Source organism: Ailuropoda melanoleuca, chromosome 6 (assembly GCF_002007445.2).
Source record: "Ailuropoda melanoleuca isolate Jingjing chromosome 6, ASM200744v2, whole genome shotgun sequence".
Lineage (NCBI taxonomy): Eukaryota > Metazoa > Chordata > Mammalia > Carnivora > Ursidae > Ailuropoda > Ailuropoda melanoleuca.
In genome coordinates, this window is record NC_048223.1 from 6905008 (window position 1) to 6930204 (window position 25197).

At 34.7% G+C, this 25197-nt stretch overlaps 1 protein-coding gene across 3 annotated transcripts in view; it reads left to right on the forward strand.

Moving 5' to 3' along the window:
- ATR (ATR serine/threonine kinase) overlaps positions 1 to 25197 on the forward strand; it is a 93429-nt gene that overhangs the window by 43371 nt on the left and 24861 nt on the right. For all 3 annotated transcript variants that reach the window (XR_004625986.1, XM_002916862.4, XM_034661880.1), the window contains 14 exons: positions 650 to 856; positions 1795 to 1908; positions 4505 to 4620; positions 6805 to 6925; positions 8536 to 8673; positions 10071 to 10281; positions 12871 to 13049; positions 15755 to 15919; positions 17220 to 17311; positions 19168 to 19259; positions 19491 to 19668; positions 20928 to 21107; positions 21551 to 21710; positions 24264 to 24443. Coding sequence is in view for 2 of the 3 variants with exons in the window: in XM_002916862.4 (XP_002916908.1) it covers positions 650 to 856; positions 1795 to 1908; positions 4505 to 4620; positions 6805 to 6925; positions 8536 to 8673; positions 10071 to 10281; positions 12871 to 13049; positions 15755 to 15919; positions 17220 to 17311; positions 19168 to 19259; positions 19491 to 19668; positions 20928 to 21107; positions 21551 to 21710; positions 24264 to 24443 (2133 nt within the window). In the remaining variant the exon portion in view is untranslated. The remainder of the gene's footprint in view (positions 1 to 649; positions 857 to 1794; positions 1909 to 4504; positions 4621 to 6804; positions 6926 to 8535; positions 8674 to 10070; positions 10282 to 12870; positions 13050 to 15754; positions 15920 to 17219; positions 17312 to 19167; positions 19260 to 19490; positions 19669 to 20927; positions 21108 to 21550; positions 21711 to 24263; positions 24444 to 25197) is intronic.

A 25197-nucleotide genomic window follows, 5' to 3' on the forward strand; every position in this document is an offset into this window, starting at 1 on the left:
ACACAAATAGTATATCGAAATTTCAGCTGCCTTGAAAATAGTCTCTTCTTAGGTTTTCATTACAGCATCCTCAGGAGACTGATGAAAAAAGATTACTTGAACCAATGTATTGTTTCCTCATCACCATGGAACCCTTTTCCTATTATTTTTTTCTCTTCTCTGCTGGTTTCATATACACTTTTCAGTCTTCTTGTTTTAAGTAATAGCTATTCTTTATTGACTTACTTACTTAAGTATCTATCCTCTATTCTTGAAACATTACCCTGAGTTCTTTTCATCTTCTTGATTGCTTCCTTACTTTGTAAATATATTTGTTATTGTACATATCACATTTTATTTTAATTACTTATTTACATGTCTATTTTCCCCTTAGACTGGGAACTTGTTGGGAGAAGTCTATGTCTTATTTTTGTATACTAATGTAATAATACTCAGTAACTGTTTAATGGATTAAGGATTAAAACTTTCTAAAATAATGATTATAATCCTACAGAACGTATTATGAACTATATTATGTGAACTCATCAAACAATAGCTGAAAAGACTGCAGATACAGGAATTTAATTTTATCAGTGTATATGTCAGCTTTCTAGTTAGGAAAATATACTAGTTAATAGAAGTTACGTAAAAATTTTCTTTCTACTTTTAGGAAAAACTGATAAAATATGCAACAGATAGTGAAACAGTGGAACCTGTTATCTCACAGTTGGTGACAGTGCTTTTGAAAGGTTGCCAAGATGCAAATTCTCAAGCTCGGTTGCTCTGTGGGGAATGTTTAGGGGAATTGGGGGCAATAGATCCAGGTCGACTAGATTTTTCAACAAGTGAAAGCCAAGGAAAAGATTTTACATTTGTGGTAAGTAATGGTAATTTGGAATGACAAGAAGAGTTCTCTGTCCTATTTGAATTTCTGTATTTCATTTACAAAGAGCAGGTTATCCTTAGTGGCAACATGATCTAAACTAGACAATTTAGTAACTTCAGAATTTATTCCTTAATAGTATTTGTGGAGGTCTGGAGCCAAAAACAATAGAGTTGGAACCCAGACTAGTGTGCTGTGTTCTTTTTAAAAAGCTTCCCAACCTAATGATGACAAATAGTTAAAACCTAATTAATTATTTAAATATTACTGTTTCAACACTATTGCTAAGTGTTTTCATGGAAAACTAATTTCCCATGGTGTCATAATAGTAGTGAGTTTATAGAAAAGTTTCCATGGTTGAATGTGTTTGAGAAATCCTGTAAAACAAAATCAAACAATATCTACTGTATCATTTAATGTATGTGCTATGCACATCCAAGAGGAGGGTATGTTAAAATTTTTTCTTGGAGTGTCTCAAGTGATCAGGCTGTCACATCATGCAATTTAGGAAATGCTCTATATATAGTTTTCTTTTTAAAGGTTAAAAAAAAATGAGGGCCACCTGGCTGGCTTAGTTGGAAGATCATGCAACTCTTGATCTCACGGTCACAAGTTTGAATCCCACATTGAATGTAGAGATTACTTAAAAATAAAATCTTTAACAACAACAACAAAACAAAAAGGATGAAAATTGTTGGAACTATGCAAGAGTCTAATGATTCTAATATGCTTAATAAATAGCTTAGGTTTGGCTTCTTGGCTACAGACTATGTTTTAGTCTTGGTACCAAACTTAGTTTAAACCTTAATGTCCTTTCCTTTTCTAAGTTAAATTCACCTATGTAACTAAGTTAAATTAACCATGTAAGGCACGGTACAGTTTTAAAAAAAATTTATACACCTTATCCTTGATTTTTTTTTTTTTTAATTGAGACTGGAGTAGAAGATTCAAGCTTTGCCTTTGGATTGTTGATGGAACTAACAAGAGCTTACCTTGCATATGCAGATAATAGCCGGGCTCAAGATTCAGCTGCTTACGCCATTCAGGTAAGAGTATGTATAGTCAGTACTGGCTTTGCATTACTGAATTCTAATAAGAAAGTTGTAAATCTATATGTTGAAAACTTATTTTTGCAAACTATCATTATCAAAGTTCATAATGATCATAATATAAGTTCATGATAAAATTTCAGAGTACAGAAATGTACTCTCTTAACAGATTATTATAGGTACTTTGGAAATTTTTCTGTGTATTTAACAAATATATATGTCTTTTCCACCACACAAGGAGATCATATTACTTATGATGTTCTGTAACTTGATTTTCTTTTGTGTTCAATAGTCTGTCTTGGGTAATTTTCCATTTCAGTACATAGTTCTCTACTTCATTCTTTTCAATGACTTAATATTCAATATGGATGTACCATAATTTGTTTAAGAAATTTATTTAAACACATTTAGGATGTGTTCAATGTGTTGCTTTTTTAGAAATGCTTTAGAGAACATACATGTATTTCTGAGCACTTGAGTGAATATAGCAATAATATAAACATCTAGAAGTTAAAATATGTTGCAGAGCAAGTACAGAATTTACATTTGATAAATTTTATCAAAAAAGTTTCACCAGTTATACTTCTTTGACATACCAGCCTTTTATCAAAATTTTAAATCTGTCAGTGTGACAGATGAAAAATAGTACCATTTTACTTTAATAGCATTTAATTATGAGAGAGGTATATCATCCTTTATATATTTATTGCTTTTTTTGGTGAATTTTCTCTAGATGATCTTTGCCCATTTTTCTCTTGGTATAGATCTATTTTTTTATTAATATTTAAGACTTATTTGTATATAATAGAAATTAACCCTTTGTCAGTCATACATGTAGTAAATATTTTTCCAGTTTGGCTTTCTTTGCCCTTTTTTATGATTTTTTTTCCAAAAATTTATGTGTTTAAAAAAATTTCTCTTTGTTTTGTTAGATATTCAGGTCTGGAATTCATGGTGAGTGGTCTGAGTTTCAGATATAAATTTGGAGGTATTCATTATAGAGATGGTATTTAAAATTGTGATCCTGGATAAGATGATCAAGAGAGGGAGTACAGGTAAAAAGATTCTAGTAACTGAGCCCTGGACATTGAGAGAACAGTGAGAAAAGGAAGGAACAAGGAAGAAAACTGAAAAGGAGCTGCCAGTAAGGTAGTAGAATGTGGTATTCCAGAAGACAAGAAAGTGTCTTTAACGGAGAGGGGAAGAATGAAATAGTAGCTGGGAAAGAAAGAGGAGCGAAGATAGGAGAAATAACAGTATGCTTATATGTTGCTTGGGAACAATTCAGCACAGCAGAGAGGAGAATAGATGATGTAGGAAAGAATTGATGTAATACTACTTTTAATAGGCAAAAAGATGTGAAATATAGTGTGCAAGTGGAGGGGTAGCCTTAATTAAAAACAAAACCAATTAATCTGTAGTAAGAGGAGAGGAAGCATATGGGCACTAATACTGATAATGCCAGGCTGTGTAGATATGTGGGTGGAAGTTATAGAAGTCTCTTTGGATTGCTTCTGTTTTTTTCAATGAAATACGAAGCAAGGCCTGCAACTGTAAGTATATTCGTCTTTTTAAGAGTGTAAATGGTCCCCCCCAAAAAGAGAGAATTACTGATCTACTTGATTAAGAGGGTTTTTGTTAGCTAGAGTGACTTTTCCAAACATCAAAAAAAGCTGGCTTCAAACGAAATTTTATTAATATTTTAAAGTTAAATGATAATGGGTTCTGAATATTTTTGTGTTTGAACTTTTCATATATTTCCTTACTTTTACTAAACATAAGTGTAAAATAAGTATTTTGCTGGACAGTGCTTACATTTATAAATATTAGGAATATATCTATTATATATGGTCATTTTCAGTGGAATTGGAAAGAAAAAGTAATTAGGTGATAGAAGTTATAATATCCTAACAAATTTGTCTTGTTTTGAGTATTTGTATTAGAGGCAAAGATTTTTTTTCTTCATTTATAAAATCTCAGTTGTATTATTTTCAGGAAAGTAAAATAAAACCATTTAATTTGGGAGCTTGAATAGTAAAATGGTCTTTAACATTTGCATGTTCTTTTCACAATTTCTTTTTTAAGTAAACTCCCAGTGTTGGGCTTGAACTGACAACTCTGAGATCAAGAGTCACGTGTTCTACGTGCTGAGCTAGCCAGGCGCCCCTGCTTTTCACAACTTTAAGCTCAGTATTTTATACCTAGAATTCAAGATATCTTGAATTTTTAAAACTATTTTGGATTTGTAGTTGCTTTCATTAAAATTCAGAAAAAATCAAATTGAAAGGATTATACTGCTGCAAATATAGTTCCACTTTTTCCTTCAAATAGCTCTTAATCTTATATTCCAGTACATATTATATGTGTAGAACACATAGAATAGCTTTGTGTCATAGCTTTGTGACCTTCAGTAAGTCACCTAAATGGTTTTAAGCATTGAAATCAATGTCCTAAGCAAGTTTGCAACTCCAAAATTTTATAATTCTCTATATTTTAAAATTATTTTTGTACACTATTATGTATAGGATGTTGATGAGCATAAGGATTTATCTGCTTCACTATAGATTTACAAATGTAAATTATGTATTTGTAGGAGTTACTTTCTATTTATGACTGTAGAGAGATGCAGACCGATGGCCCAGGCCATCAGTTGTGGAGGAGATTTCCTGAGCATGTTCGGGAAATCCTGGAACCTCATCTAAATACTAGGTATGTAAACTCATTAAAAGCATTTTTCTAAAATTGTTTTTAACTTTATAAAATTAATGTCATTTATTAAAAAGTTTTATTTATTTATTTTAGAGAGAGCAAGAGAGCGAGCATGTGTAGGAGTCAGGGGGAGGGGCAGAGGGAGAGGGAGAGAGAATCTTCAACAGACTCCCCACTCAGCGCAGAGCCCAACATGGGGCCCAATCCCACAACCCATTAGACCATGACCTGAGCCAAAACCAAGAGTCAGATGCTTAACCAACTGAGCCACCGAGGCACCCCATAAAATTAATGTTATTTGTTATAACTTTTTAGATTAAAAGTATTTTCAGTAGTTTAATATGTATTTTCCACTGTAATTATGCCTAGAATCTTGTCAAAATGAGTACAGTCTGCTCATTTTAAGTTCTATAATTTTAAGTATTTAGATGAATTTATTGAAGCTAAAAGGATTGATTTTTTTTTAAATCCAGTCAGTAATACTTTGAAAGAATCCACTTTTAATTGAATGAGTTTAAGCTTTTGATAGGCGTAATTAATACAGAAATGTTAAAGTTTAAAGCTAGTTCCAAAGCCATTAGTAAGCTGAACTAGAGATTAGAGATTTCAACCCTCTAACTTCTCTTCATGAAGATATTTTCTCCCTCTTGTTTTTTTTTTTTTTTAAAAAAGGTATATTCTAACCTCTTTTTCAGTTTTAATAATTTTGTTAAGACTGAGTGAAATCTGGATGGCTGGGTGGCTCAGTTCGTTAAGCATCTGCCTTCAGCTCAGGTCATGATCCCAGAGTCTTGAGATCAAGTCCTACATCAGGCTGCTTGCTCAGCAGGGAGTGTGGTTCTCCCTCTGCCTGCTGCTCCCCCTGCTTGTGCCCTCTCTCTTTCTCTGACAAATAAATAAAATCTTAAAAAAAAAAAAAAAGACTGATTGAAATCTGTAACATTATAAATTATTTTTAGTTAGAAACTATAAAGTATACTAGGTCACATGCTTATTAGATATGTGACTATGGAAAATTACTTTACTTCTTTGTGCCCTGGTATAGTGCCTAGCCTTGTAGTAAATTCTTTATAAAAGCCCTGAAGTATGCATGCTTATTTGCTAGATACCTCTTTATATTTAGAAACCCCCCCTTTTTTTTTTTAAAGATTGTATTTATTTATTTGACAGAGAGAGAGGCAGCGAGAGAGGGAACACAAGCAGGGGGAGTGGGAGAGGGAGAAGCAGGCTTCCCACTGAGCAGGGAGCCTGATGCAGGGCTCGATCCTAGGACCCTGGGATCACGACCTGAGCCAAAGGCAGATGCTTAACAACTGAGCCATCCAGGCACCCCTAGAAACCTTTTATATTTAGAAACTTTTATGTGTAGAGACAGATGGGTACAGCTGGTTAACAGTGGGGCAATGGAGTGGGTAGAGAATATTAATAAGAGAGTTCTTGAAGTGAATGACCATGAAGACCATGCTCGTTAAGGAAAGAAGTAATGAAAAGAAGGTATTACACATCAGGAGAGTTTAACAGAGTCAAGGGACAGAAGAGCTCAGTGATGGAGAGCCAACGTGTTAGCATAAGTGGGTGAAAGAAATAGAAATTTAGGAAGCTAGGGCCATAGAGTAAGATATCTAAGTAGTTCATTTTGGAAGTGAAGACTTTTTTTGTATTGGTAAGGGAGTCCTGTAAAGAAGTAGAGGAGGAAGTCTTTGGGAAGTTGTTAGTTTGATTAAGTTGGTCCAGCCAGCCATTGAATCACTCAGGGTGGTAAGACTTAGGGAAGAAAGAAAGCACAGAGATGCACTAAAGTTACCGCTGAGTTTGATATCAGTAAGTTTAATAGGTGCCCATAATGAGGAGTAGAGAATGGTATGCCTGGGTGGCTTGAACCTCAAAGGAACAAGTCTTTCTTACACAGCGGTGGAGTTGGAAGGATCAGAAAGGAGCACTGAGGAAGAGGAGGAGGCAGACTCAAACCCTTTAAAGTACTTGGGGTATGTAAGAATGACTTTCCACCCCACTATTAACAAGGATATAGGAAGAGTAGTGTCTTTAACCGTATTTTAGTGAAGGCAAGGCAGAAGTGGGGTAGTCACTGAAGGAGTTAATATAGTTTTTTATGTGTTTTATGCTTAAGTTCTTAACAGATGGATATATGTATATTTTTTAATAAACAAACTTTCAAAATTACAGATATAAGAGTTCTCAGAAGTCAACAGATTGGTCTGGAGTAAAGAAGCCAATTTACTTAAGTAAATTAGGTAATAACTTTGCAGAATGGTCAGCATCTTGGGCAGGTTATCTTATAACAAAGGTAAGAGAACTCTGTTTAGAATTAGTTAAATGAACAGAAATTTTAAAGGAAACCAGAACATCTATCTGAATGTACAGCACAAATAGCAGGCATTGAAATATGTGTGCTGATAGTGATAGAAATTTTTTGTAGACAGTGTTTACTAATAGTAACAATTTATTGTTACTAGTTTCTGGGTAAGAGGGTAATTGTTTTATCAAGCAAATTACTGTGGCCTTTGCAAAATGTCCATTACATTATGTCTGTTCATTTTACATTGTGAAATGATATTGTTTAAAAAAATGATAATGCTTTTGAAGTTTTTTACATAATAAAAACTTTTTTTTATATAATAAAAAGATATACTATCCCCTTGTGGCTTCTTCTAAAAGAGGGTACGTTATCTGAACTTGCTCCAAAATAAAAACAAAGATTTTTAAGAAATGACACTTCATGAAAAAATAGAGGTATATTTCTGATGTTTTCCTATTATAAGATATTTACATGCCTGACAGTCAAAAATGTCCTATGTGTTTCAAGAAATGTTAAGACATAGTTAAAATTTACAACTTTTGCTTTTAATTCACATTCTGTTAGTGTTTAAAATTACTATTATAATTTTTATCTGATAATTTCAAGAAAGTTTTCAGGGTTTGGTTGGGTTTTTTTTGTTTGGTTTTTTTTGGTGTTTTTGTTTTGTTTGGTTTTGGTTTATTTGTTTTTTCGAGGAGGCTGGCAGAAGAAGAGGGAGGAGGAGAGAGAAGCTCTTAGGGAGGCTCCGTGCCCAGCACAGAGCCAAATGTGATGCAGGGCTCCATCTCACGACCCTCTGAGATCATGACCTGAGCTGAAATCAAGAGTCGAACACTTAGCCAACTGAGTCACACAGGCGCTTTAAGTTTCTTGTGTTTTTATGAACATACTGAAAATATATTATGTGAAATGTAGGATACCATTAAATTAATTACTTCCAGATCTGGGATCTTTGATTTAATTTAGTTTTTGGTTGTTTTTGTTGTTGTTGTTTTTAAGTGAAGTGTTTGTATTTGAGAAGGGAAAAAAAATCTTTAAATTTTAATAAGAAAACAAGTAATGTTGACAAATCTGAGGTTAGATCCTAACAATAAAATCTGACTCTAATACCAAGTAATTTAGTTTTTTATTTTTTTCATTTTTTTCCTGTAGTTAATTACTGTTTATTACTTATCAAAAATGTGAGTCTTATACTTAATGTACTGCCCCAGAGTACACATTTTGTTTACTTTACTCAACTATGTGCTCAGGGAGTTAATACACTGAATTTAATGTTAGCTAAGTAAAATACACTGAATTTTGGAGGTTAATCTGTAACAAAACATGATGTATCCAAAAATTAACTAAGGGGGAAAGGCCATTTATGTTTAGGTGATTGACATTGCCTGCAGGGGTCAACAGCAGTTCAGGTGTTTTGAGATATTTAGGGTGACCAGAGAAGTGGTGATTTGAAATCCTTCTGTGGGAGTGTGCATGCCCCTCTCCATACAATACCCACTCTGCAATGGTAAATTATCTCATGTATGGTTTTTTGACATTAATGAATAGACTAGAATGTATAAAATTACTTACTGTCCCTGAACCATTTGGGTTTACAGGTTCGGCATGATCTTGCCAGTAAAATCTTCACCTGCTGTAGCATTATGATGAAACATGATTTCAAGGTGACCATCTATCTTCTTCCACATATTCTAGTGTATGTCTTGTTGGGTTGTAATCAAGAAGATCAGCAAGAGGTGAGAGATAATCATTTTATTTGATTTCTGTTTGTTCAAGCATTTGTCCACTAGTAATTAGTATTAGAAAAGCTACATGTTAGGAAATGGAGATCAGGGTATGTCTGGCTATGTATGTACATGTCTAATTTTTAAAAATCTTTTTAACCTTTTATCTATTGAAAAATTATCCAATGCTTATATATGCCCCAATATGCAAAGAACTTTTTGAAATAAAGAGTACATAAGAAATCACTGATAGTGGTTTTTCCTGGTGCATAGTACTGTGGATTAGGTTAGGGGAAGGAGACTCTTTTACTTTTTGTTTTATAATATTTTGTAAAGTTTCATTTTTTAACCACATACACATAACACTTCTTTTTAAAAAATGATTATTTTTTTTTTAAAGATTTATTTACTTATTTGAGAGAGAGAAAGAGAAAATAGGACTGGGGGGAGGGGTAGAGGGAGAAGATGCCCGACACAGGGCTGAGCGTAGAGCCCAATGCAGGGCTTGAGCCCACGACCCTGAGATCATGACCTGAGCCAAATCAAGAGCTGGATGCTTAACCGATTGAGCCACCCAGGTGCCCCCCAAATGATTATTTTTAATAGCATAAATAGCATATTACTATGTTCTTAATGTAAATATTTGAATTATACAAGTAAAAGTGTCCCCTTTGACTACCATTCTTGATCCCACATCCCCTGAGGTCATCACTGATATTAATTTGATATGTATATTTTCAGGGGCGCCTGGGTGGCTCAGTTGGTTAAGTGTCTGTGTTCAACTCTTGGCATGATCCCAGGGTCCTGGGATCGAGCCCTGCATTAGGCTCCCTGCTTAGCAGGCTCCCTGCTTCTCCCTCTCCCTCTGTTGCTCCCCCTGCTTGTGTTCTCTCTCGGTCTCTATCTAATAAATAAATAAATCTTTAAAAAATTTTTTTGATGTGTAGATTTTCAAACCTTTTTATTTTTTAATGCAGTTGGTTCTGTTTACGTTTTTTTGATGGTATTGTAGGTATTCTGCAACTTGCCTGTTTTTTTAATTAACCAATATATATTTATTGAGCCACCCTTTTTTAAGTTAATGCTGTATACTCTAATCTTTCCATTTTGTAGTTGTACCATAGTTTATTGCCATAATACTGATTATTTCCAATTCTTTTGTTCTTACGATGCCATGGTATGCATTGTAGTGATTCTTACTTGTGAAAGCGTTTTTGTATGTGTGTTTAGGGTGTATTCCAAAAAACAGAACCATTGGGTTATATGGTATATACATTTAAAGTTTTATTAGAGACTGCAAAATTATCTATTCTGACTTACTGTTGCCTTAGAATGCTTGGTCTTAAGTGTCAGGTAATAGCAAAATGATTTACATGGCACATTATTAACATAAAATGAGTTCTTCTTAGGTTTATGCAGAAATTATGGCAGTTCTAAAGCATGATGATCGACATATCATAAGTACCCAAGACAGTGCATCTGATCTGTGTCAACTCAGTACACAGACTGTCTTCTCCATGCTTGACCATCTCACACAATGGGCAAGGCACAAATTTCAGGCACTGAATGCAGAGAAATTTCCACAAAGCAAATCAAACAGAGATAAAGTAGACTCAGTAGGTGAGTCATAACTTGTGTTTATTTTCTTCTCTTAATTATTAACCAGTTAGCTACTTCCTGTATGAATTCTGTAATTTAAGCATTAGCTTTTTAAAGACCTATGTTTTCTTGCTTACCTTTTTCTCCCCTGAAGTAGACTTTTCGCTGAGAAAAAGCAAGAGAATTTGTAGTCAGAAAACCTCTCTTTAAATCCTACTCTCACTACCTTAGTCAAGACACATGCCTGATTTTTCTTTGTATAATATAGGATTAATATTATCTCCCTTAGAGTACTGAGGATTAAATGAGATGATGAATATATAAATTGTAAAATAAATGACATGTTAATATTGTTAATAACTGACCCCTCAGTGCTAAATCATTTACTCCATGTCTCCTCAGTGTATTGTGTGTATTTACTATGTCCCCTCAGTGTACTATGTGTGTTTACACATACATATACGTACACATATATACATACATATATATATGTGTGTGTAGTAAAGTGTTCTTTATCCTTTTTCACTTACAAAATACTCTTTGCAATCTTTTTCACATCTAAGTTTTAAATTTCAAAAGAGCTGTTAATTTCATTTTATGGCCAGTTTTTTTTTTCTCATTTCTATTCGTTCCATTCATTTTATTCTTTCGTTTTTCCTGTCTCTGGTAGTGTTTGGTATCCAGTGGTCTCTCCAAATATGCTTAATACACATTACTACATTACACCCTGCTATACCAAATATGTGCAGTTTTTTTCCTGTGATATTACAACTCCCACTGAGGTAACTAAAAGTGGACTCTCATTAGAGTTAAAAATGCCCCCTAGAATAGAAGCATTTGGTGAGCAAAATTATATTCATTCTGCTTCGTATGTCTCCGCTATTTTAATGGAAATCACGTGTTTTGCCCCCTAGACTTTGAGGCTAATTGAAAAAATTGAATGGTTAACAATCCTTAAGGAGACTTTCATTTATGCAGTTCTCAGTTTCACTTACGCAGTTCTCCTCTTCATAAAAATGGGGAAAGCACATACATTCCTACTGTTAAGCACAATAGTTTTTTTTTTCTAAAAGTTTTCAGACTTGCAAACAATTATCTGTGGGGTTGTTTTTCTGAGGCCTTTGGCTAATTATTAATATATTTTCCATTGATTTAACAAGTTGATGTTTGTTCCTATTTCTGCATGTGTAAAAGGTTCTATAAAACGAAATACAACCTCTATCGCCATTCCTGCTAACATTAACATTACAAGGAAAATATTAGCTTTTAAGAATAACATTTGTGGGGCGCCTGGGTGGCACAGCGGTTAAGCGTCTGCCTTCGGCTCAGGGCGTGATCCCGGCGTTATGGGATCGAGCCCCACATCAGGCTCCTCTGCTATGAGCCTGCTTCTTCCTCTCCCACTCCCCCTGCTCGTGTACCCTCTCTCGCTGGCTGTCTCTATCTCTGTCAAATAAATAAATAAAATCTTTAAAAAAAAAAAAAAAGAATAACATTTGTAATGGTTCAAAAGTACAGTATTTTTAACATTTCTCATAATTTGAATGATCTACAAATTTTGGAGTAATCAGGGACTTACTTTAATTGCTTTTTACTGTCTTATTTAAATTTTGAAGAAACTTATTTCTGTTTCCTATTCTCTACAAACTGTTATGAATTGCTACTAAAACTTATAAGTTTTAAATAATAAACTGGACTGTCCTCATTTTGAAGTTTCCAATTTATGTCTTAGATTCTTGAAAAAAAATTACCCTAAAGTATTTGTGATTTTACTTCAAAGGCACTTCTACTTTGAATTTTCATTAGAACAGTTGATATTGTTTATGTGGCAACAGAGGAGAAAGTAGATTGTTAACAATTCTAAACTTTAAAAAGAAGCTATTTATGTAATTCTGCTTTTTACCTACTGTTACACTTTATCAGTGTTTTTATAATTATCATTAATAAATGACTCATCTTTGTATCTTTTTTATCATCTTTGTATCTTTTCAACATTTATACAGATTTACTCTTTTTTTTTAGTTTTTTTTTAATTTAAATTTCAGTTACTTAACACACAGTGAAATATTAGTTTCAGGTGTACAGTATCGTGATTCGACACTTCCGTATATCACCCGGTGCTCATCACAAGTGCACTCCTTAATCCCCATCACCTATTTCACCTATCCCCCTCCTCCTCCCCTCAGGTAACCATCAGTTGTTTTCTTGGTTTGCCCCTCTCTGTCTTTTTTCCCCTTTGCTCGTTTGTTTTGTTTCTTAAATTCCACATATGAGTGAAATGATATGGTATAATACAGATTTACATTTAATCCTCACAACAACATTGTAAGGAAGGCAGGACAATACTAATATTTCCCTTTTATATATGAGGAAACAGAAGCTCAAATAAGTTAAATATCTCCAAGTAAGGTAAGTGATAATGGTGGAGTTGGAGCAGGACTCCTCTGAGCAATCCTCTGGTAGTTACATTCTAAGTCTTATACTCTAATACATTTAGATTAATTTATTTAGTGAACTAAATTGAATTTAAATAAATTAGAATATTAAAGCAACACTTTTAAAATTTCATCTTATATTCTTTAATCACTCAACTGTCTTTTTGTAATCTAGTATCTACTGCGGATTATGAAGACTATCAGAGTGTAACTCGTTTTCTAGACCTCATACCTCAGGATACCCTGGCAGTAGCTTCCTTTCGCTCCAAAGCATACACACGAGCTGTAATGCACTTTGAATCATTTATTACAGAAAAGAAACAAAATATTCAAGAACATCTTGGATTTTTACAGGTTTGAAATTAATACAGTCAATTCAGTGATGCTTAATCTTGCCAGTCTTTTATGTTTATATTGTTCATTTTATTGAGTGTTTTAGATGCTGTGCTAGCTACTAGATATTTATGAGCACTTTAGCGGCTTACAGATTAGTGGGGAGAGATAAACATCAATTTGGTGTAAAGATATATATGTGCCCTGGGGAGAGGCACTTAAGTTTGCTCTGTGTGGAGTAGGGTAGGAGATGGGAGTGAGCAAGGGGTCAGTATGGGCTTCTTGGAGACAATGTCTAAGCTGGCTCTTAAAGCATGGGTGGTAGATAGGTAAAAGAAGGAGGTAAGATATTCCAAACAGAGGCATTTGTGTGAAGTTGGGAAAGAACATAGTATGAGCTAAAGAGTGAAGTGTCAGTTTGGGAATGGCAGAGGAAAGATACAACATAGAGGACCTTTTAAGTGATCCAAAATTCTTAGAGGATTTGAACCAAGGAAGTACCATGGTCAGAATGGTATTTTAGCTAAATGACTATGGCAGTCATGGAGGAAGGCTTTGAAATAGCTGTGATGCAAGGGAAGCAGGCCATTGTTATGAGAAACGTGGGCCTGAATTTGGGGTGGGTGTGCTGGTTATAACAGGAATCGGGCATGATAGTGCTAGTGAAATAATGGTTTAGGTGATAATATTTTGATTGTGTAGGGAAGGAAACAAAAGGGGAGGTGGGGCTAATATAGGGGGATTAAATAAGAGGTCAAAATTGGTAGACTTTTTTTCAAGTCAAAAGCAAAAGGTAGTGAGAAACTGAAAAATTAGTAGCTTATAGTCTTCTTTTTTTAAGTTTTTATTATTCATTTAAGTAATCTGTACACCCAAAGTGGGGCTTGAACTCACAGCCCTGAAATCAAGAGTCATTCTCCTCCTACTGCGCCATCCAGGCACCCTGGTAGCTTGCAGTCTTTGGATGAGTATTAGCCTTCTCCTGTGTTTATTTTTCTCCTTGTCTAGCTTTGAGTCTATTGTTCATTATTAAAATCATTACCTTACAAAGATGTTCACCCTTGTCTTTTTCCCTTTGTGTGATACTCACTTTGTAAAATACCATTCTTGGATAAACTCACCCATCTGCCTTGCCAGTGTCTGCATTTAAGCAGTTGGAACATTGCTGGAGAAACATCACAGTGGATTTTTAACTGCTTTTACTTTAAGTTTATAATCTGAGACCTCAGTAGTACTCTTTAATACTACCTTCAGTAGATCTGTGTTCCTCTAGTAAGCCTGCCTTCCAGCTCTTCAAGATGACTGTTCTTTCTCATTTCTCAGCTTCTGCCTCACTTACTCTCAACTAATGATCTGGTTTTATTCTCATTGAGAAAATGGAAGTCAGATGTCCACCAGATTTGAAAATACACTGGCTTCTGCACCATATCCTTTTTTTCTTGTCTTCTGTTATTCCTTAGGAAGGATCCCTTCCTGTCAAAAATCAGTCCTTCTGTTTGTGTTCTTGATTTCAGTCCTTCAATATTCCTGCTTTCTCTAGTATCAATAATTTATCTTCCTCAACCAGAGTATGTAGACATGGTCTGGTATCTACCATCTTGATTTTTAATAATTCCCTTGGTCTTATATTCTCCTTCAGATACTGCCCATCTCTCTGTTTCCCTTTATAACCAGTTTTAAAAGAACTGTTTATCTTCTCTGTATTCACTTTACTTCCCATTCATTTTTTGACCATTCCAGCAAGACTTCTTTCTCTATTTCACTGATACTACTCTTGCTAAGAAAATCAGTGGCCTCCATGTTACCAAATCCAATAAATGTTTCCCAGTTCTCATTTTCTTAGTCTCACAGGATCATGTGACCTCTCCTTTTTCATTAAGACATTTGCTTTTACTTCATGGCTTCTGTGATATCACATTGTCCAGCTTCCTGTAAACTACTCTGGTTTCTCAGTTTCATTTGTTAGTTCTTTCTCTATTAATATAGAAGTACTCCAGGGGCGCCTGGGTAGCGCAGTTGTTAAGCGTCTGCCTTTGGCTCAGGGTGTGATCCCACCGTTCTGGGATCAAGCCCCACATCAGGCTCCTCCTCTGGGAGCCTGCTTCTTCCTCTCCCACTCCCCCTGCTTGTGTTCCCTCTCTCGCTGGCTGTCTCTGTCAAATAAAAAAATAAAATCTTAAAAAAAAAAAAAAGTAGTACTCCAGTCTCCTTCCCTGCCCCCATTTTCTCCTCTCTCTCTTTGTTCATTTACTGAATCCTGCTCTTTTCCCCTGCCTTTAAAGAGCATCTTTGTGCTGATTTCTGCCAAATTTTTATCTTCAACCTGAATAGCCCCTTCAGTTGAAACTCAGATTTAAGGTATCTCAATATCAATATATTAAAATACTTACTTAAAAATTTTGTAATACTTATAAACTGTATTCAACAGAATTTATCCTAAGTGGATTTAAAGAGATTTCGGGACCTTGTCATTCTTTGTAACTCTTGTTATCAATAACAATTACTAACGTAGATTTGTATTTAAGTGGAACAAAGTTGTTAAAAATAATAGGATGCCTGGAAATAAGTTTATAAGTTTACTGTGAAGTCTACCTTGAAGCAAATACTTACTGTTGCTTTGAGAAAAGTTCTCATATGCTCCTTTCACATAAACTGGTGATTTTATAGTGTTATTTCTAGTTGCATTTTTTTCTCTTATTTTATCGTTTTCTTACGGTTGAACAAAGAAATTGTACGCTGCTATGCATGAACCAGATGGAGTGGCTGGAGTAAGCGCAATTCGAAAGGCAGAACCATCTCTCAAAGAACAGATCCTTGAACATGAAAGCATTGGCTTACTGAGGGATGCCACTGCTTGTTATGACAGGGCTATTCAGCTAGAACCAGACCAGGTAAGACAATAAATGAAAGGCTACCTAATAAAAAGACCCTGAAGTAGGAACTCTGGAAATCTTAGTTTCAGTACTGCCTCTTCTAGTATCTAGTGTCTAGAAAATAGTTAATCATGTCTGAGCTTGAGTTCCTGATTGATAAAAATAGAGATGTGAGATGATCTCAAAAATCCCTTCAGTGCCAAATTTCTGTGACCTTAGAAATCCCCCAAATGAATGAGGTTTGTTGAGGATTATATTTATATTAAGCTGTGTGTCCAGTTACTCAGATGTATACGATTTTAGTTTGCAATAAAAAGTATAACACATACGTCAATTATTTAATAATAATTGTGATTCTCTATAGCCTAGGAAACATTTTCAGATTTCAAATGCCCCCTACCATCATCTGTGAATTTCTGAAATGGTCCCTTAGAATCACTGAGCTACAATTATAATGGGGGTATGTTAATATAGCTCATGTTTACAAGGACAGAAAGGGAGTTTAGAATTATTGATTTATAATCTTGGCTTAGATTCTCTCTAATCTTGGGATATTGCTTTTTATTGTATTTGACATGTTCATTTTCTCAGAAGCTCAATGTACACAGTCTTTATTTCTCACAATCTTGTTTTCAATTTTATTTTATCTTTTAAAGCATTTCATAGATTTTTATTTAATTTATTTTTTTTAAGATTTTATTTATTTATTTGACAGAGAGACAGCCAGCGAGAGAGGGAACACAAGCAGGGGGAGTGGGAGAAGAAGAAGCAGGCTCCCAGCAGAGCAGGGAACCCCATGCGGGGCTTGATCCCAGGACCCTGGGATCATGCCCTGGGCCAAAGGCAGACGCTTAACAACTGAGCCACCCAGGCACCCCTTGTTTTTAATTTTAAAGAATACTGTATAATCCTGTATAAGTTTTTACTTACTAAAGCCCTAAATCTATATTAATGTTACTGTGAACTTTGAATTTTAATTTTTGTGTGAGAATTAGTATTGCCAGTAATCTTTAAACAAAATATTAAAGAGTACTCCTTACTTTTATATTTGATTTGAACCAAAAATTAGACCGAATCTGGAAAAAATAATAAATTCAGTCAGAATATTTTAGGTTATGTATATAATTTTTAATATTCACGTGTGTTAAGACATTGTTGGGAGCTTTGCCAGTAGGCCAGGCAAGTCAGTTGCTGAACTAAGAAGGATAGGCTCAATGAGGCAAATGGTACTTTTTAATGAATATCAGTTAAACTGTCTTTGTTTTCCAAGGTATATTTGAAATGATAATTGCTGTTTTAAATATTTTCAAATTTCTAGATCATTCATTATCATGGTGTAGTGAAGTCCATGTTAGGTCTTGGTCAGTTGTCTACCGTAATCACTCAGGTGAATGGAGTACATGCTAACAGGTAATATTTTTTAAAGAATGATTTTCTTTTGTTATATCTGAATGGGAAAATTTTAATTAGTGAATTGGGTTGACATAACATTTATTGAAGAAACGAAATATTTTTTATGTTTTCATGGTGTTGGAGATATGCAACAAAAAATATTTTTTTCTACTTTGCCATAAGTTGATTTAGCACTTAACAGCTTATCTTCTGTCCCAAGAGTCACCCTTGAATTACATTTGCTTTAAGACAGAAACCTTCCCGAGCTCACCTGCTACAAGTGAGGCTCGTAGGAACACTTCCAAAAAGTATCTAAGCTCTGTCTGCATTATCAACACCAGTTATTTTCTGTGTTGTGGAGGGGGAAACCTTGTGACTGGTTTATAGAACACCACTCCAGACTGTGTGGGTTGATTTTTCCCTAAACGATTGATAAAAATGAAAGCTGCCTTCCTTCCTAAAGAAAATGGGTTTGTTATAGCAAACCAAATGATACAAAAAAGTAGTACTTATGTATGACAAAGATTAAGGCTGCACAGTTCTTCTGGTCTGAGAAATAACTGTGGAGGTTGATTCTGCTCTTGAAGCTGCTCAAGACTTACTTCTTGATAAATTTACCAGATGCCAGCTGACTCTTCTGGGCACTGAGATCTGATCAAAAGGGATGGTATCTCAGTTAACCAAAGAGCACACTGGCCACCGTTTTTAGTTAGGACTCTCAAAACAGTTCTTCTGAGTATAGTTTCTATAAATTCCCAGCTGTGATTTGTAAAGACCACAATTCTATAAAGTTTGAGAGCAGAGAAACTCACTGTTAATCAGATGGTTTCACAGTAGCGGAATTCATGAAATGGGGGAGGAAGCTTTGCAGAGGCAGAGAAAGAACGGTTCTGTTTTAGGTGTTTCTCTAGGTTAGTTGAGAGACCTTATAAATAAAGTAATTTGGGAAGGTTTGTCATGGGTCAAGCCTAGATGTCAAGTTTCCTAATTATGTGCGCTGAACAGTTAGACTCCTCTTGTCTTCTTTCTGGATCTAGGGTACATAGGGCCTTTTGATCTTTGAGCTCTGAAAAGGCAAGTGTCAATATTCAGTCAAGATTGCTCTTCCCTATTGAATCAAATGGTTGTGTTTTCTTTGGGGAGAATATTTGCATTTAAACAAATACTTCTTCAAAATTGTTGACTATTACTATTTTTAATCTTCCTGTGTTTCTGGATAAGTTCTCACAGCCTGATCTTCATTGTGTTTTAGTACTTCTTGGTGTAATGCTTAGTATGGCACATCCCCTCTAGATAGCAAATCCTGCTAATTCTACTCGGATTTTTATCTTAAAATTTTGATATTTTTGGCATCTGGTGATAAGCTTGTAAAATTATTGACAACTGGACTTCAGAAAACTGTATTTCTAGTGCATTTCTTTTAGCCTTGTTTTAAACAGCTTTTAGAAAGTAGAGGGTATTCAGTATTTATGCTGCTATTTTAGATTTTTGTAAGTAAAAAATTCACTCCTGTATTACGTTTTTTAAATGTAAGTTAAGCACACAGCTAATTTTACAACTGCACTTTGTAATTACCCAGGCATTGATTCTGTTCTAATATATGGCACAATTTAATTTGTTAAGGAATGGAATTTTTAAATGGCCCTTTTAGATGAAATTATTGAAAAAAATGTTTTGGGGGAATGGAAAGATTAACAATTGAGGGGTTATTTTGGATAGAGATAATTATTTTGTATCTAAGTACAAAAATACAATATAATACAATAAGTAGAGTAATAAATAAATATAGTAAATAGAGTTCTAAAACAAAGAAAAAATCTCTGAATGCCACTTTAAATAAATAAAGTTTGGTTGATATTGGCTTCTCTTAATAGGTCTGAATGGACAGATGAATTAAACACATACAGAGTGGAAGCAGCTTGGAAATTGTCACAGTGGGATTTGGTGGAAAACTATTTGGCAGCAGGTAAAATTACTTCTTATTATATAAGCAGTTTTAATATGCTATAAATATTGACTTAAGTAGCTAAGTAACATCTATAATTAATCTTTCAGCTTGTTTTATAATTGCCTTGTTTAGTTGTTCAAAGTAGAATGAAACCATCTGTTCCAGTATCTCTGCTGACCATTTTACGAAATGAAATAAGGCTTGTTTTGGGGCCCTATGGCATTCCTTGACTCTACATTTATTTTTCAGATGGGAAATCTACAACATGGAGTGTCAGACTGGGACAGCTATTATTATCAGCCAAAAAAAGAGATACCACAGCTTTTTATGACACACTGAAACTAGTGAGAGCAGAACAAATTGTACCTCTTTCAGCTGCAAGCTTCGAAAGAGGCTCTTATCAACGAGGATATGAATATATTGTAAGGTATATGGGGGTTTCCATCTTCATATTCCTGGTGTATAACTGTCTTCTGACAGATTGGAACGTTTGGTTAGTAAATAAGCAATAATATATTTGGTATCGTGTATCTACACACAGTGGCTCTTTTATTCCTTTATCTCGCAATCACCTTAATAATTTCTTTGTTTTGTTTTGTTTTTTAAGTAATCTCTATGCCCAGCATGGGGCTCAAACTCACAACTCAATGCTGTAACAACTGAGCCAGCCAGGTGCCCCTCACCCTTTAGTTTTTAAAAAATGTTCTAATATATATCCTTTTCATTGGAAAGGCAATTATGAGACTTCTAAAAAATAAGAATATCTTGTATTCATCCTTTTGTAACGTCATATTGTACTTGCTCTATAACTAACCTAAGTAGTGTAGACATGTACCCTGCCTGGCACTTTGGTGCTCAGTACTTGTTAGTTTCCTCTCCTCATTTAAAAATGCATTTGACATTTCCCGCCCAAAAAATGTAGGCATTACACTAGTAGAAAGGAAAATTAACTTTTAGAGGTAAGGAAGAAAATGATGAAAAACATTTCAGGTCTGTTAGTTCATCTGAGGAAATTAATAGATGTTATAATTTTAAAAATAAATAATAACTTTTTTTTTTAATTTAGAAGAATTCACTATAATTTGTATTGGCCCCTTTGGTAATAGTTTAATGAAACTGTAAGTTGGACCACTGAGATTCTCTTCTGTAGCTACTCAACTGCGTCCTTGAACACTGAGTCATAGACACTGAGTATAACAAATGGAAAAAAAGCTAGTGTGAATGTGTCGTGAGTGTTTCCATCATTCTTAGAAAAAATAAAATTGCATTATTTCACAATTTTTTGCTGGCATCTACTATATCAGGCCCTCTTACAGAAGCACCAGCAATATATGCAGATATTTCTGTTGATTTATAATGGATCCATATTTTTTTTGTTGTTACATATGTAATAAAATTTGTTTTCATACACTTGAATTTAGTTTTATATACCCTTCTCCAATTTAATAGGAATTTGGGGACCATAGCAAAGCACCAAACGTTTAAATCAACCTAAGTTGTGTTTTATATCCAATTTAAAAAGATAAAAATGTTACTGTTTATATTACCAAGAATATATATTGGCTGAAGTTCTTCCAAAGACTTCACATTTCAGATTCTTCATGGCTAATTTGAATATGTGCTTTGTATATGAGATTAATAGGCTGAATATGATAATATTTTAACATAGGCTCTATCTCTCTTCAGATTGCACATGTTGTGTGAGTTGGAGCATAGCATCAAACCACTTTTTCACCGTTCGCCAGGTGACAGTTCTCAAGAAGATTCTCTAAACTGGGTAGCTCGACTAGAAATGACCCAGAATTCCTACAGAGCCAAGGAGCCCATCCTGGCTCTCCGGAGAGCTTTATTAAGCCTCAACAAAAGGTTTTTCACACTTCTTTTTTTTTCTCATGTCAGCAATCATGAATTTACTATTACATTTGCATATTACTTGGGAGTATTTATCTTTCTTAATTTTCTCTTTGAATCTATATTTTTCTATTATCAAATTGTCAAAGCAATACTATGTAAGTTGAAGTGAACCTACAACTTGAGAATTTCTTTAATATGCAATATATCATTTTTTATTGTTAATGTATCTGGGAGAGGTACAGATATAAGTCAGTATTAGAGTTTTCATAGACTTATAATTGACAAAACTTGAGCACGCTAAGAAAATTAAATCAGATTTTTAACAAATTAATCTTCTTTGATTTCTTTGAAATAGTATATTGAGAAGGTTCCATTTTAAAAAGAGATATTTTTAGTTAAATTGTTGAATATACTGAAAAATGCTCTTTCCCCCTGTTTTTGTCATTTTCATTTAGACCAGATTACAATGAAATGGTTGGAGAATGCTGGCTACAGAGTGCCAGAGTAGCTAGAAAAGCTGGTCACCACCAGACAGCCTATAATGCTCTCCTTAATGCTGGAGAATCACGGCTTGCTGAACTGTATGTGGAAAGGGCAAAGTGGCTGTGGTCCAAGGTAATGGCCAAGAGAACATCATATATATATATAAAAATACACACACACACACTCACACATACTCTGTTGTAGATTATATACTACCTATCAATGCCTAAGAGATGATCCCTAATCTACTTTCAGAGTCGTTTTCTGTCATCTTTATCATTCTATCATAATTTAGAAGAAACCATTCCTTCTTTCCTGAAGTCCCAAGCATCTTTTCCATTTCAAGGTTAAAGTGCAGTTCTTTCAGTTTTCATCTGTTTTCCTTTTTTTTTTTTTTTTTCCTTGAGGGAAGCAGCCAATTTTTACTTTGTTTTTACCTCCTGTATATATACAGGGTACATGTAGTAGTCACTCAAAAGATATTTGTTAAATGAAAATAACACTGTTCCAAACTTCTATCCTTGGCAGATAATTAGTCCAGTTTTATTGTCAAGATTAATTTCTAATCTAGCCTATCAGGAAAGGCTTAGCATAAGAACAAAAGTCCCCAGCAATCCCCAGATTGAAGCAATAGTAATGAGAAAGAAGCTTTTTGAGTATCTGAACTACTTGCAAAGATTACGCCCCAGATTTAAATGGTTATTACTTACATACCTCTTTATGTTTGCCACCTGTCTAGAATTAGTAGTAAGCATAGCATGTTCTGAAATTGACATTCAGCAACTGTAGCTGGTGCCATCTGTGATTGTGGAGGCGAAAGTAATGATTCAGCTTATACTTGTCAGTACCTGGTCTTTTTCTAAGTTAATGCTAGTCTTTGTCTTGTAATACTTTAAATTCAGTATGTTCAAAATGCAGTTCATCCTTTACTATTCAATAACTGCTTCTCCTATATTCTCTGTTTCTCTAAATAGGACTCTATTGTATCCTCTCATCTAAGACAAAAATCTGGGTATCATTTGAACTTCTTCCTTTCCCTCATTTTCCACATCCAAGTGGAGACTACATGTTCCCTAGAAATATCTTCTTGATTTTCTTTTTTCTTAAGTAAACTCTGCTTCCAACCTGAGTCTCAAACTCATGACTCTGAGCAGCCTTGGGGTGTCTGGGTGGCTCAGTTGTTTAAGCTTCTGACTCTTGATTTTCAGCTCAGGTCACAATCTCAGGGTTGTGAGATAGAGCCTCACACCATGCGTGCTCAAAAAAAAAAAAAGTTGCATGCTCTACCAACTGAGCCACTCTAGGTGCCCCATCTTTTGACATTTTGTTACAAACTTCCAGTTATAAAATAAATAAGTCATGGTGTAATATACAGCATGGTGACTCTAGTTAATAATACCTTATTGCATATTTGAAAGTTAAAAAAAACAACTTTCGAATCCTCTCTCATTTATCTCTGCTGCTTTCATTCATGCCCTTAGCATTTATAGCCTCTAATAATATTAATAACTTTTTTTTTTTGAGTCCCCCTATTTCTCTGTGCACATGACTGCAGTTTGTGGTCTTTCTAAAATGCACATTGAATCATGTAGCTCCTCTGATTAAAATCTTTTGAAGTATCCTTCATGCCTTTATGATTAAGTCTGACCTCCAGAAAGTATACAAGGCTTTTTTTGATCGAGTTCTGGTCCGTCTCTTCAACATCATTTATCACTCACTATCTCATAAACCCTTAAGGCTTTGGCTAAAACCAGACTACTTGCCTTTTCCAAGTAGAGTTATTTATTCCTTTTTTTTTCCCCTCAACCTTGAGATTAAGACTGGAGGAGCTGAGATCAAGAGTCAGACGTTTAACCAACTGAGCCACCCCGGCGGCCCCAAATTATTATTCCTTTTACCAAGAATGTCCTTCACTGGATTCACTTCTAGGAATATTGCTACTCATTCTTTAAAACCTAATTCAGGGGGCACCTGGGTGGCTCAGTCGTTAGGTGTCTGCCTTCAGCTCAGGTCATGATCCCAGGGTTCTGGGATCAAGCCCCGCATTGGGCTCCCTGCTCAGCGGGAAGCCTGCTTCTCCCTCTCCCACTCCCCCTGCTTGTGTTCCCTCTCTCGCTGCCTTTCTCTCTGTCAAATAAATAAATAAAATCTTTTAAAAAAATAAAAATAAAAAAAATAATAAAAAATAAAACCTAATTCAAATTTTCCTCATTTGGTAACTTTTCCTGAGTGCTGCTCTCCTCCATTTTCCTGTATCTTCATGTATATTTAGGAGATTCCCTTCTTTGTGCTTAATAATACCCATATGTATTCCTCTGTTAATAGCTTTTAGCGTTGTGTTGCTGTTCTACATAGTCAATTTCCTCACTTGACTATGAAATTTTTTAAGCCAGGTATTTTTATTTGCTCGTGCTTGTTTATGCCCAGTCATCTACATATATCTTCAGTTCCTTGTACTCTGATTGACTGTAAAAATGAGTGAATGAATGAATGAATATGAGTTCTACATGAAATGAAGCGATGCTTCCTTTTTAGGATTATACTTTCATAGGAGGGAAATGAGAGATGAATATGAAATTATGAAGATTTATACATAAAACATACTTAATGGACTTAAAGTACTAATTATTTTGTTTTTCAGAAAACAGAAATAACTTAAAAGACTTGTTGCCTTTTTCCTTTTAGGGTGATGTTCATCAGGCACTAATTGTTCTTCAGAAGGGTGTTGAATTATGTTTTCCTGAAAATAAAACCCCAACTGAGAGTAAGAACATGTTAATCCATGGTCGAGCTATGCTACTAGTGGGCCGATTTATGGAAGAAACAGCTAACTTTGAGAGCAATGCAGTTATGAAAAAATATAAGGCAAGTATATGTATAATGCATATATATAGTAACCCAAATGTCAGTTGGTTATAGAATGGATAAGCAAGAGGTGGGGAAGGGAAGAGAATGGATAGACAAGTTCTAGGATATTCCTATAATAGAATACTATGTAATGAAGAAAACCAACAAACCAAAGTTACATGCAATAACTTCGATTGGTTTCACAAACATAATGTTGAATGAAAAAAGCTGGATAGAAAGTAATACATGTAGTATGATTCCATTTCTATAAAGTTCAAAAATGGGCAAAACAAAATTACTGTATTAGAAGTTCAAATAGTGGTTGTCTGTTTGGGCAGCTATAAGAACCATATGCTATAAGAAATGTATATCATAAACTGAGTGACTTAAACAACAGACATTCATTTCTCACAGTTCTGGAGGCTCAGAAGCAAGATCAAGGTGCTAGTACATTTGGTGTTTGATGAGGGCCTGCTTCCTGGTTCATAGACTGCAATCTTACAAGGGGGTGTGGGAGGTCTTAGGGGTCTGTGTTTTAAGGACACTAATCTTATCCATGAGGATTCCATATCATGGCCTAATCACCTCCCAAGGCCCCACTTCCAAATATTATCACTTTGGGGATTATGCTTCAACATGAATTTGGGGGTGGGTGTACACAAACATGCACTCTACAGCAGTCGTTATTTTCAAGGAAAAGAAAGGAGGTAGTGATTGGGATAGTGAATGGGGGAGCTTGTGTTTCTGGGATTCCTGTGTGTGATTATTTTGT